Raw genomic sequence first — 14,502 nt, forward strand, 5'->3', positions numbered from 1 at the left:
AAAAATGGCTAGTTGAAAAAAGAAATTTGTCTGAAGAAAAAAAACCTACCCTGAGCACAAATATTCCGTTACTTTCGTATCGAAAGTCGGAACAAAAACTGTCACCTCAGAAGTTAATTTAATCAAAAACGTCATATGAGATCCATATTGAAACTAAATGAAAAAAGTAAAGTAAAGCAAGAATCTTACAAAAATTTTATAAGATTTGCATTTTTAATGTGAATTGTAAACCTCGCAAGAATCATGCAAAAAACTTTCAAGATAAAAACTAATAGAGTTTTTTGTAAGACGCATTTGATGATAAGAACTGAATCCACGTGACTCAAAATATGGTCAGAAATATATTTTTGTTTGCCTTGGTCATTTTGAGAATGCTTATTTTGCCAGAACACCGTAAGATCTACACTCATTTTTTCATTAAGAAATTTCATCAAAACTTATAATGTTTTCGTTTCGTCCTGATTTTTAAAAGTTAGTTTCTCTATACTTTTGAGAACAGTCTTTGACATTGGTATTAGTTAGTGCAAAAAACGTTTATTTCTGATTACCTACACAAAGTGTTGTTTTTATCAAACTATAACTCTAATCTAGAATTGAGGCTTATAAGTATAACAACAACGCTTTTGTGAAGCTCATGCTTTTCAAAAACAAAATGTATACGTATAACAACAATGCTTCGTGTAGCTTTTTCTCAAGTTTCCTTTGCCTTTGGAAAACCAAAACAGTGAAAAAAATTTGCAAAAAGAATTCAAGCTTTACCAGAAAAAGCAAAAATAAAGAAAGGATGGCACGCCGAGAAGACTAAGGTTGCCCCTGTTTTTTCTGTTAAAAGATCCCCTGTTAAGTTTCACTTCACTGCTGTGTCAGGCAAGCTTCTCCAGCTTTTGAACTGCTGCCAAAAATCGTTACAAGATAAAAGCCAAAGCTACATTTGACATAAAAATGAGACCGAACACTTTCAAATGGTTCTTTGATAAATGTTTCATCTGTGAGCTTGATAAGAAATTTTCCTATCCCAGACAACAAAACAATCTACACTTCGCACTGCTAGTGCATGTTTAACTATTCGCTAACTTCTGAAAAAAAACTATCGAGGCAAGAACAAATATTAGTTTTTGATAAAATTGTTAGCGATTTTTTTTTCTCAACTACAAAGTGTACCGCAGAAGTTTATGTTAAATTCATTTCTCAGTCAACGTAAAAACGTAATTACTAAACATAGAGAGAGCTTAGCACCCAATTTTCAGCATTAATTAATCAGATTGAAGTGTTTATGAATAGTTTTTGTTCAAAAAATGTTTTACTTTTACTGACGCAAACTTAACAATTAAAACTTGATATTGATAGTTTTGGTTTTTAAAATTGGTTGGAGTCTATTTAAACGACAGCCGGAACCATCAGAGGATTGCCTTGAAATACGCCAAGTCTTCTTGGCTTTTTGCCGTATTTTTTGGATCTAGTTATACAGCACGACTCGAATTGAATTTTCTTAAGAGTTTTTCTAATTTGGTACACATTTTTTCAAAGTTAAATTTTACTTACGTTTTTTTTTCATTTGATTTTCTTCTTCAAATAGCTGAATTTCGCTAAAAAAAGTTCAAATTTTATAAGAGAGAAGCAAAAATAAAGAAAGATTTGAATGCAGAAAACACTAAGGTTGCCCTTGTTTTTGTTGAAAAATTCCCTGTTAAGTTTCACTTCGTTTTTGTGTCAAGCAGGCTTCTCCACCTGTTGAGCTGCTGCTTATAATTGTAACAAGATAAAGGTCAAAATTATATATTTGACATAAACACGAAGTCAAATACTTTCAAAAGGTTTTGTGATAACTTTTTGTCTGTAAGCTTGATGAAAAATATCCGAATCCCAAACAACAAAATCAACTACGTTGTGTATTGCCAGCGTTAATTAAATTATTCGCTATTCTCCGAAAATGTATCAAAATTTTGTTTAAAAAATTTAGGCACGAATGAATTGTAACGCATTTGTTTTCTCAACTTTTAAAAATCAATCACAAGCTCAGATTAAATACAATTCTCAATCGACTTAATAACGTAAAAACTCAAAAAGTACAGAGCTTGCGCTCAGTGTTTACCAATAACTAGTCAAATTTGATTATTGTTCAAGTAGTTGTTCAAAAAAATATATTTCAGAAAATGATTTGTTTGAACGAGACAAGAACAATTTCACAAGACGCAAAGTGTGAAACCTTGCAAACTAAAATGACTCAACCACTTTTTAGACAAGTAATTTTTTTTAATATTATTTCCTGTCCTACTTTCAAAAAAAGAAAGTAAAACATGCTTGCGAATAAAATTTAACGAATTTTATTAATAAAAACAACGGTTTTCCGGTTCAATTTTAACTATACAAAAATAGATATTCATCTAATACAAAAAAAATCTATAATGATTGCGCGTTTCTAGGGCAATTGATCTTTTGAATCTCTTAGGACCGCAACTTCGAAGAAACAATCTTGCAAAAAATAGTTAGAAAATGCGAATTAGAGCAAAAAAATAAATGCGGAACTTCAAAGATCCATTTCGTTAAACTCATTTGCCTGTCTCTGTTCAAGACAAACTCTATTTCTTTCAATTTTTTTGAGTTAATCGATTCATGTGCTACTAACGACTAGTTTGCTTAAAAGTTATCTGGTAACTTGAATGATGGAGACAATTTTCAATTATTTCAAACCCTTAGACAAAAATTGGACTGAGTTTTTTAGCTCGTTCAATTTTGCTATTAAAAAAATCGGAGAGACTAAATACACTATGTGGTTTTTGCGTAGTTCAGCTGATTTGTGATGGGTTTTGGTGCTAAAATGGTTTTTCATACAGAGCAAAAACAAAATTTGGGTAATGTGAATGGAAAGATTATTTGCAAAAAAGTAGAAGCAAAAAAGAAGTTTTATTGGAATGAAACAATATAATTTTCCAATGAAATTTCAACATGGTTAGACATCGGCTTTCCAGTTCAAATTAGATAAAAATTAATTTTTACCTACATTTTTATATTCAGTCATTTTCAGAAAAGACCGTTAGGTCAAAATCTGAGCTAGATTATGCGCGCTGTGATGACTTCAAATGCACAATTGCATTGCTGAAATTGTTACGTCGAATACTTTATGTTTATCAAAATAACTATCATTCAAAACTGCTCTGAATTGAATGATGCAAGCTAAATTTTCATTTTAATTGGTTTGAATAACTCAAACTGAAAACTTGATATTTGATAATGCCAGTCTAAAATTTTTAGCTAACGAATGCTATATTTGTCAAAAAAGATTCGAGACTATTTAAGCGGCAGTCGGAACCATCAGTCAATTGATTGACTTGATATACACGAAGTCTTCTTGTCTTTTTGTAGTATTTTAAAGATATAATTATGAAGCACGGGTCGAATTGAATTTTCTAAGAGTTTTTCTATTTTTGTTCTTAATTTTAAAAAATTTTAATTCTATCTATCATTTTTTTAATTATGATTTTTTCCTAATAGTTAGTTTTATTTCATTATTGGAATTCTTAAAACGACCAGCGCAAAAAATTAAAAATCCGTTATTTAATTAATCAAATGGTTCAAGTTTAAGAAAACTATATTGCAAAAAACTGTTCAATAAACTTTGCATTGCAAAGTTTTTGCATGATTTTTGCGAGGTATGAGATCCATATTGAAACTAAATGAAAAAAGTAAACTAAAGCAAGAATCTTACAAAAGTTTTATAAGATTTGGATTTTTAATGTGAATTGCAAACCTCGCAAGAATCATACAAAAAACTTTCAAGATAAAAACTAATAGAGTTTTTTGTAAGACGCATTTGATGATAAGAACTGAATCCACGTGACTCAAAATATGGTCAGAAATATATTTTTGTTTGCCTTGGTCATTTTGAGAATGCTTATTTTGCCAGAACACCGCAAGATCTACACTCATTTTTTCATTAAGAAATTTCATCAAAACTTATAATGTTTTCGTTTCGTCCTGATTTTTAAAAGTTAGTTTCTCTATACTTTTGAGAACAGTCTTTGACATTGGTATTAGTTAGTGCAAAAAACGTTTATTTCTGATTACCTACACAAAGTGTTGTTTTTATCAAACTAAAACTCTAATCTAGAATTGAGGCTTATAAGTATAACAACAACGCTTTTGTGAAGCTCATGCTTTTCAAAAACAAAATGTATACGTATAACAACAATGCTTCGTGTAGCTTTTTCTCAAGTTTCCTTTGCCTTTGGAAAACCAAAACAGTGAAAAAAAATTGCAAAAAGAATTCAAGCTTTACCAGAAAAAGCAAAAATAAAGAAAGGATGGCACGCCGAGAAGACTAAGGTTGCCCCTGTTTTTTCTGTTAAAAGATCCCCTGTTAAGTTTCACTTCACTGCTGTGTCAGGCAAGCTTCTCCAGCTTTTGAACTGCTGCCAAAAATCGTTACAAGATAAAAGCCAAAGCTACATTTGACATAAAAATGAGATCGAACACTTTCAAATGGTTCTTTGATAAATGTTTCATCTGTGAGCTTGATAAGAAATTTTCCTATCCCAGACAACAAAACAATCTACACTTCGCACTGCTAGTGCATGTTTAACTATTCGCTAACTTCCGAAAAAAAACTATCGAGGCAAGAACAAATATTAGTTTTTGATAAAATTGTTAGCGATTTTTTTTTCTCAACTACAAAGTGTACCGCAGAAGTTTATGTTAAATTCATTTCTCAGTCAACGTAAAAACGTAATTACTAAACATAGAGAGAGCTTAGCACTCAATTTTCAGCATTAATTAATCAGATTGAAGTGTTTATGAATAGTTTTTGTTCAAAAAATGTTTTACTTTTACTGACGCAAACTTAACAATTAAAACTTGATATTGATAGTTTTGGTTTTTAAAATTGGTTGGAGTCTATTTAAACGACAGCCGGAACCATCAGAGGATTGCCTTGAAATACGCCAAGTCTTCTTGGCTTTTTGCCGTATTTTTTGGATCTAGTTATACAGCACGACTCGAATTGAATTTTCTTAAGAGTTTTTCTAATTTGGTACACATTTTTTCAAAGTTAAATTTTACTTACGTTTTTTTTTCATTTGATTTTCTTCTTCAAATAGCTGAATTTCGCTAAAAAAAGTTCAAATTTTATAAGAGAGAAGCAAAAATAAAGAAAGATTTGAATGCAGAAAACACTAAGGTTGCCCTTGTTTTTGTTGAAAAACTCCCTGTTAAGTTTCACTTCGTTTTTGTGTCAAGCAGGCTTCTCCACCTGTTGAGCTGCTGCTTATAATTGTAACAAGATAAAGGTCAAAATTATATATTTGACATAAACACGAAGTCAAATACTTTCAAAAGGTTTTGTGATAACTTTTTGTCTGTAAGCTTGATGAAAAATATCCGAATCCCAAACAACAAAATCAACTACGTTGTGTATTGCCAGCGTTAATTAAATTATTCGCTATTCTCCGAAAATGTATCAAAATTTTGTTTAAAAAAATTTAGGCACGAATGAATTGTAACGCATTTGTTTTCTCAACTTTTAAAAATCAATCACAAGCTCAGATTAAATACAATTCTCAATCGACTTAATAACGTAAAAACTCAAAAAGTACAGAGCTTGCGCTCAGTGTTTACCAATAACTAGTCAAATTTGATTATTGTTCAAGTAGTTGTTCAAAAAAATATATTTCAGAAAATGATTTGTTTGAACGAGACAAGAACAATTTCACAAGACGCAAATTGTGAAACCTTGCAAACTAAAATGACTCAACCACTTTTTAGACAAGCAATTTTTTTTAATATTATTTCCTGTCCTACTTTCAAAAAAAGAAAGTAAAACATGCTTGCGAATAAAATTTAACGAATTTTATTAATAAAAACAACGGTTTTCCGGTTCAATTTTAACAAAAAAAAAATTTTTTTTCTGATGTTCATTCATTTTCAAAATTGACAATTAAGCCAAAAACCGGGCCAGATTATGCTGGTTTTGGTAAATTAAATTATGAAGATGAAATTCTTACGCCGATTTTTTTTTTCAAATTAATTCAAAACGGCTCTTTATTGAAATGAGGCAAGCGAAGTCTTCTTAATAGTTGCCTTTACTGATTCAAATTTAACACCTAATGTTTGATATTGACGGTCTAAAATTTACAGTTTAAAAATTTTTTGTCAAAAAGGATTCGAGACTAATTAGACTCGGAACCATCAATAGATTGCCTTGATATACGCGAAGTCTTTTTGTAGAATTTTGTACACCTAGTTATGAAGAACGACTAGTAAACTTTGATTGACTCAAATTAAATTTTTGAAGAATTTTTCAACTTTAATCTACAGTTTGTCTAAAGATAAATAAAACCTATCTTTTTTATTGAATCATTGATCTCTTTTTTTTACAAAATCAATCCTTGAGTTCTCAATTGGCCAAAAAAAATAAAGATATTTTCGATTCTGATATTTTTTATATTAGTTGATGTCTTGAATAGCGTTATAACTGGGTTTTTAAATCAAAAAGAGTCCTTTTAGTTCAGTAAATGTGTTTCAATTTGTTAATCGGAAAAAATATTCCCAGTTTAATGGCATGGGGAGTTTGAAGCATTTCGGGCACAGAATTAAAAAAAAAACGGCAATTTTCCGTTTTTACACTGTTGCGCATACACTTTTGTTGTTTCAGATAATCTTGAGACACAATTGCGGTCTGAAAAAATGCTGTTCCACGCGTTTTTTCAGAATGAGTCAATTATTTTTATTCAAAATTTTTTTTCTGAGTTTTTTTGCTTTTAAATTAAACTTTAAAAAACTGCTGAAAAAGCAATCAATAGTTAAAGCCAAATTATGGGGAATTATCGCAGATTTTAAGCATCTAAGTTGGTAAAAACGTTGCTTTTTGGGTTAATTAATTTTTTCACAAAGTTTCTACGCGCTTAACGTGACTGGATTGGTTTGTGATCTTAAAATGCGCAGTTTCAAGTTACTTTAATCAAATTTGTTGACCAAAACGGATAATGGCAAGCATTTGACATTATCTAAATTTTTGCGCTCAAAACTTTAGGCTGAAAATAGACAAGACCTTGTTTTAAAAGCAACTGACATACTTCGGAAAAATTTTGCATGCAAAAATTAATTTTCACAGATTTCATGTGTGAAGTTTGACTTAAAAATCAAAACTGCTGCTGCTGGTGGTTTTTTTGAAAAGGTAAGTGCAAAAATTAATTTTGCTAAAATTACATGCAAAAATTACTTTTCACACAGATCTCATTTGTCAAAGGTTGTCTTAAACGTCAAAACTGCTGCTGCTTTTTTTGCAAAGGTAAGTTGCAATATTTTGTTTTGACTATCCGGACTTTTGGCAGCCTTCTTTAGATTATTTGAGCCTCTTTGCCTATTGTTTTCACAAAGAATTTCGTATAAAAGTTTACCAACATCAAAAACAGAAGTTATCTGTTTTTTTTTTCAGGACTAGTTTTTTCAGATCCAAATAAAGAAAAGTGTTGCCGAAACTTTGGTAGTATCATTACAATGCTTAAAAACCAATGCTCTTTTAGGTTCAATTTATAGCGCGTCAACATACGTATGGACCAAATCCGTAATTCAGATTCCAGGTGACATTTGGGATGTGGCCGTATCCAGGGTATGATGGCACTATGATTTCACAGTCGTCATTCCAGTTCTGAGGCACCGGTTGGGGTTCAATTGGTGTCGCTACCACCTCAAACTCACTCGAGTGGCTCAGTGCTTGAGTGTATTGGTCGGATTTGCTGGTAGAACTGATAGTGAATGTGTAATTTTCTCCTGGCATCAGATCCTTAAAGTTGTTTGTCCGACTCAACCTGAAACAATGTTTTTGAAGCCTACTAAAAAGAAAACACGCAGAAAAAAAACACAGAGAAAAAAAACACAAAGGTAAATAAGGAAAAAAAGTTATCCTGTTTCAAAATTTCTTGCTCAAACTTGAAATTGAATTTTTTCCGCTGAAAGGCAATAAAATGGCAAAATGAAATGGCAAAATTTCTTCTGAAAGGCAATGAAATGCCCAATTTTTTCACTGTCTTGAAATTTTACTTTGTATCATTGAAACTTTGATTTTTTTACTCAAGAGACAAAGGAACAACAGGCAAAACGGTAAACAATTACATTCAATTTTGGTACATTTCAGTTTTGGAGATATCTGCCTAATTCTCAAGCTAAAATATGGTGACATGGCAGGTCTCGAACCTCTGACATGTCGATTGAGAAGCGGAGACTGAGCCAACGCACTGAAGCTCCCATAGATTCCCAAAAAAGGAACCCAGTTTTTAATTAAGAAAAAAAGACAAGAGTCCGGCAAAATATAGTCCGGCATCTGCAATATGGCCCAAAATTGAATGAAGTTTGCTTGAGTTTTTTTAAATTACGTTTTAAAGTGAAGCTTAAGCAAATTTAGTTGAAGCACTATTATAAAATTTTCAAAACGCTGACTTGATCAATTTTGAAGCGCTTAGCGGTTATCACCTCAAAAACCTTCGACAAGCTAATGTGGTATAAGCAGGTATTTAATAAGTAAGATATCTCGATCATGCCAGCGACTGGACTTCAAAACTTCATACAACAAAATTTGAAACATCGTTCTGACTTATTTAAAAAATTTAATGTCTTATTTCCAATTAAATTTGTAATAAATAAATCGCCAAAAACCCTGATGGCCTACCCTAGGTAGTTATAAATACTCCTATTTTACTTTGAGAAACTTTTTGATGGTATCGAGGTTAGGTTTGTTGTTAAACTAATATATTTTCTACTAGAAATCAATTCAAAAATTCAATTTTGTCGTATTTTGATTTATGAAAAAAAAAATTTGTCTTGATTACTTGTAGATAGGATAGTATGTACCAAAATATACATCAAAATGTGAATTTTGGGACCTATAGTGTCGGATAACTCAAGTACAAAACGCGTTAGATCATATTTTCGAAAAACTATCTATTTCACAACTGTATATTTTATTTGCAACAAATAATTTTCATCTTATTTTCGCCAATGTGGTTAAATAAACCTGCTATCTTAACTTGTCTTTTCTGTTAAAAGTGCATAGTTTTGTGTTTCTATTCGGTTGATCAGTTTATCAAAATTTGAGGTTATTTTGTTGAAATATTTTGGTTGAAGCGAATATTAATGGTTTTTTGTGGCACCTGTATATTTTTCTCATCAAACCACCTAAATTATGCAGCTTCCGTAACGATTTGGTTGAGACAAACTGTCTTTTTTGCCAATTTTACAACTGAGCAGCTTGAAAAACACGCCAATAAAAATGGCATCTTGTTGAAAGTTGCTCTTCGGTCGATGCAATAAAAATATATAAAATTGTCGGAAAAACCAAAACATTTCCCCCCAAATGACCTACCATACAATCTCCACCATAGCCATGAATTAATCAAGAAATTTGATTACGAATGATATCACATGCCTTTCATCACAAGCGCGCGAATTAGCTACTTATTACGCAAAATATTTTTCATTAAAATTTTTCAATTAACATTTTCTTAAAATACTTAGATCAGTTAGGTTGAAATGGGTCAGTTAGAGTTCGATATATTTTGTGCTAATATCGCATAAGTTGAAAATTAATCCCGGTTTAGAAATAGGCAAAAATCTGTATGTTTTGGCTGCAATTTATGACAATAAAAAATTGTTGATAAGTGACAAATTGATCGAAAAAAAAAACAACCCAAGCATAGAAGTTCCGCACTTTCTTCGGGAGTCGGAATAAAGAATAATTTTGAGCCCGCTTTTAATTAGTTTTGAGCTCGCTTGCTATTAAGTTTGTAACTGTCCTTTTGTAGTAGATTGTTGAGACTTGCCAAAGTCAACCAAGATAGCGACAAGATTACACATAATTAAACCAATGTGATCCAATATTTCCGAAATTTTGGAAATGTATTTAATATCACTTAGCTTATCCATGATCATGTGAAGTTTCCAAGATCACTCAAGAGGAAAAAAATCGCTGAACTGTTCAAGACGCATTCCAGATCATTTGAAATAGCCATATTTAAAAATTACAAAAATTATTTAGAAAACTCAGGCCAATTCAAAAAAACAAGCATGATAATCAAAAAAATAATCATGATAACCATAATAAATTTAAAAATCTTTGTAAAAAAATCATAATGGTAATCAAAACGTTTCAAAGTTCTTTAGCAATTCGAAAAACATTTAAGTGACTAGCTGAATTAAAAGCTCGCTTTTCTCATAACTGTTTTTTCTATTCAATTTTGTTCCATTTGCTCCACTTTCGGGTGAATTTTTGAATCTTGTGTGACATTCCAAATCTTGAAGTCACAGGTTCAAACCCGATACGTATCAAAGTTTTAGTCGAGGCTTCTTTTTATTTTCCTTATTTTATTTTGGAAAGCTGCTTTTTTTGTCTTTTCTCGCTAGTTCTAACAATCATAATCATAACAATTAGATCAATTATGATTAAAAAAAACATAATCAAAAATCATAATCATAATAACCATAAACATAAATATAAGCATAGTAATCACAGTCATAAACAAAAATAAAATAATTTTAATCAAAATCATAATGATAAAAACAATCAAATAACATTCATAATCATGATCATAAAAAGCATTATCTTGCTCATTATAATCATTATATTCATAATCATCATAAAAATCATATTAATTAAGATAATAATCATAATAGAGTCGCAATAAAAATATATAAAAAAATCTTAATAATCATGAAAACCACAAAAAAGTTTCATCGTAAAAATTAAACTATAAATCACAATAATCAAAAAAAAAATCAAGAAAACAATCATAATCATCATAATAAGTATAAACATAATACTAAATCAAATTCATAATCAAAATAAACATAGTCATAATCATCATAAACTTATTCATATTAATCAAAATAACCCAATCATAATCATAATACAAATCATAGTAATAATCAAGATAATCATAACCTGAATAAAAATCATCAAAATAATATTAAAAACAATCCTAATCATAATAAACTTGAAAAAAACTATAATAAAAATAGTAATTATCGTAATCATAGTAATCTTAAAAATTAGATCATAGTTTAGATAATACTCATAATAATCATAATAATCATAAAAAATATTTTAAAACCATAAAAATCATGACAATAATCATAATAAGCATAATCGAAAAGATAATAATCATGATATTAGTCAAAATTATCAAAAGATGATTCACAATGATCATAACAATACTAAAAAAATCATAACAACAATGAAAATATCATAATCATTATAGTAATAATCATAACCATAATCATATTAATGCTAGTCTTAGAAACCATAAAAATCACAATCATAATCGTATTAATTATATTAACAAGCATAATCATTTTACTAGAACCAGATTAATCATATTATTGATAACAAAGGTTATATCAATCATAATCATAAAAATCAAAATCATAATGGCAATCAAAAACTTTATTTTAATCAGATTAATCATAAAAATCATTATAATCGAAACAATCGTAATCAAAATCATAAGGACAATCATAAAATTCATAATAATCATAATAAGCATATTAATCATAGTTATAATCTTAATAACAGTAATCATAAAAATCTTAAAAATCATAAAAATCATAAAAATTCACAATCAAAATAATCAGAATAACAATCATAATAATCATATGAATATTCTTATTAGTAATCTTAACAATCATAATTGTAAGGATAACCACAATCATCATAGGTTATTTGATAATAATCATAATCATAATAATCATGATAATAATCATAATAGAATCAAAATTATCACAAAAAAAATCAAAGTCAAAATAATCATCATAAAAATCAAAACCTTATTACTCATGAAAATCGTAGTCAGAATAAACATAATAAAAATCACAAAACTGAGTAATAAAATTAATTGTAAAAATAATCATAAATATTATAATAATGACCATAACAATCATAAAATCATTCAAAATAATCAAAACAGTTATAATAATAATCAGAATTCTATTAATAATTATCAAAATAATCATAATAAAAACCTTGATGAAATTATCAATCATAATCAGATTATAAGTGATGATAATCATCATCATAACCAAAATCATTAAAAAAACTTTTAAAAGTGTCATAGTAATTGTGATAACATTAAAAAAACCATAATTTATTATGAAAAAAACATAATAACAACCATAAAACTGTTAATCCTAATTACGACAATCATAATAATAAATCATAACAATCATCACAACAATCATAACAAAATCATAATAAACATAATCATTAAATTCTTAATTTTGTTCATTATAATCATAATAATCATAATCATCATAATATTCATAAGATTCATAATCAAAATCATAACAATTATAGCCAAATTCATAATGTAAAAACCATAATCACAATCATAATGATAAAAATACTCATAGTAATAATCAAGACAAACATAATCTTAGTAAAATCATCAAAATCATAATCAAAATAACCCTAATCATAATAATTTTCATATCATAATAAGCATAATAGAAATGAAAATTATCATGCTCATCGTATTCATAAAATTCATAATCATCATAGTTTAGATAAACATCATGATAATCATAATAATCATAAAAAAACGTAATAAGCAAAATCACATTGAAAATAATCATGAGAATAGAAAAAAAAAATGATAATATAAATCACATTGATTGTAATAAAAATTAAAAAATCATAATAAAAAAAAACAGAATCAAAAAAGAAAAAATCATGATCAAAATTATCATAATCATAATCATAATAATCATAATTATAATGTAAATCCTAATTAACATAATAACATCATAATCATAATATAAAAGTCATAATAACCATCATATTCATAATTATGATAAGAATGACAGCAATCAAAAAAGTCACGCTAAAATTCATAATCATATCAATCATGGTAACAGTCATAATGCTCATCATAAAAATCTTAATAAGAATCATAGTTATCATATTTACAATTATAATCACAAAAACCATAGATATTTTGATAATACCATAATCATAAAACTCAAGATAAAAATTATAATAGAACCACAATAATCATTGAAGAGTCTTAAAAATCATAGAAATCATAACAATTTTAATCATAATAGTTGTAAAAAAAATCCTGATAATTTTAAAAATCACAACAGTCATAATCATAAATATGGAATAATCATCAAACCAATCATAATCATAGTCATAATAAACCTATTCTTATTGATAATAATCATAATAACCATAGTATTAACCAAGATAATCATAATCCTAATTATAATCATCAAAATAAAAACAAAAATTATCTTAATCATACTAATTTTAGAATCATAATCATCAAGATAGTAATCATTATTATCATAATCATAGTAATGATGATAATCATCATAGTTCATGTAATAATCATACTCAACATAATAATCATTTAAAACCATAAAAATCATGATAACAATCATAATAAGCATAATCAAAATGATAATAATTATCATAAATGTCAAATTAATCTTAAAATGATTCACAATGATCATAAAAAGATTCAAAAAAGATAAATCTTCTCATGATGATTATTATCATTGTGATTATGCTTTTTATGATTGTCATCAAAATTTTTATGATTTTAAATGATTACTATGTTAAGTATGATTATTATCTGAACTATGGCGATTATTATGATTACTATGATTTTGATAAATATGAAAATATCTTGATATTAAAAGAATTAATCATAACCATAATCATAATTATCATAATCGTAAAAATTTTATTAATCATAATCATAATCGTAATAATTATGTTAACAATCTTAATCATAATCATTATAATCATAATAATCAGATTAATCATCATATTCATTATAAAGGTCATAATAATCATAAAAATCATTTTCAAAATATTAGTAATCATAATGACAATCATTATAATCATAATAATCAAAAAAATATTATCAATCATAAAAATCATTATCTTCTTGAGTATAATCTTAATGACATATAATGTTGGTAATCATAAGAAAAAAGAAAAAATTCATAAACGTAATAATCATGAAAAATAAAATCATAAAATAGTTTTAATAATCATCATATAAATTATAATAATCATAGAAATCGTAAAAATAATTGTAATCATCATTATAATGTCATAACAATCATAACAACATTCATAATACTCAAATATTGATAATAATTTTGATCATAATAATCATAATAAAAATCTTGATAAAAATCATCATAATAATCAGATTAAACATGACAACAATCATCATAATCGTATTAAAAATTATGATCATAATAACCATAATAATCATCATAATAATCATAATAGAAACTTTTTAAAAGTCATAGTATTCTTAATAAAACTAAAAAACCATAATATTTCTGACAATAGTAGAAATCATAATCGTAAAGTTTTGAAAAAAAAATCGTAAAAATCATAATAAAAACAATAAGAATCATCATAATAATCAATATAAAAAATATAATATGAATTATCATTATAATATTAAAAATAATATTATAATAGTCATAATGAAAGACTTA

At 27.4% G+C, this 14,502-nt stretch overlaps 2 protein-coding genes across 2 annotated transcripts in view; one reads left to right on the forward strand and one right to left on the reverse strand.

Annotated features, from left to right (window-relative positions):
- The window catches only part of LOC134855191 (uncharacterized), a 623,579-nt gene that overhangs the window by 103,423 nt on the left and 505,654 nt on the right, over nt 1-14,502 (forward strand). The window lies entirely within an intron of this gene.
- LOC134855190 (uncharacterized) overlaps nt 7,544-14,502 on the reverse strand; it is a gene marked incomplete at its 3' end in the record, with an annotated part of 44,646 nt that continues 37,687 nt past the window's right edge. The window contains 1 exon segment of the mRNA XM_063871633.1: nt 7,544-7,802. Coding sequence (XP_063727703.1) covers nt 7,544-7,802 — 259 coding nt within the window.

This window comes from Symsagittifera roscoffensis, chromosome 10, assembly GCF_963678635.1.
Source record: "Symsagittifera roscoffensis chromosome 10, txSymRosc1.1, whole genome shotgun sequence".
Taxonomy (NCBI): Eukaryota; Metazoa; Xenacoelomorpha; order Acoela; family Convolutidae; genus Symsagittifera; species Symsagittifera roscoffensis.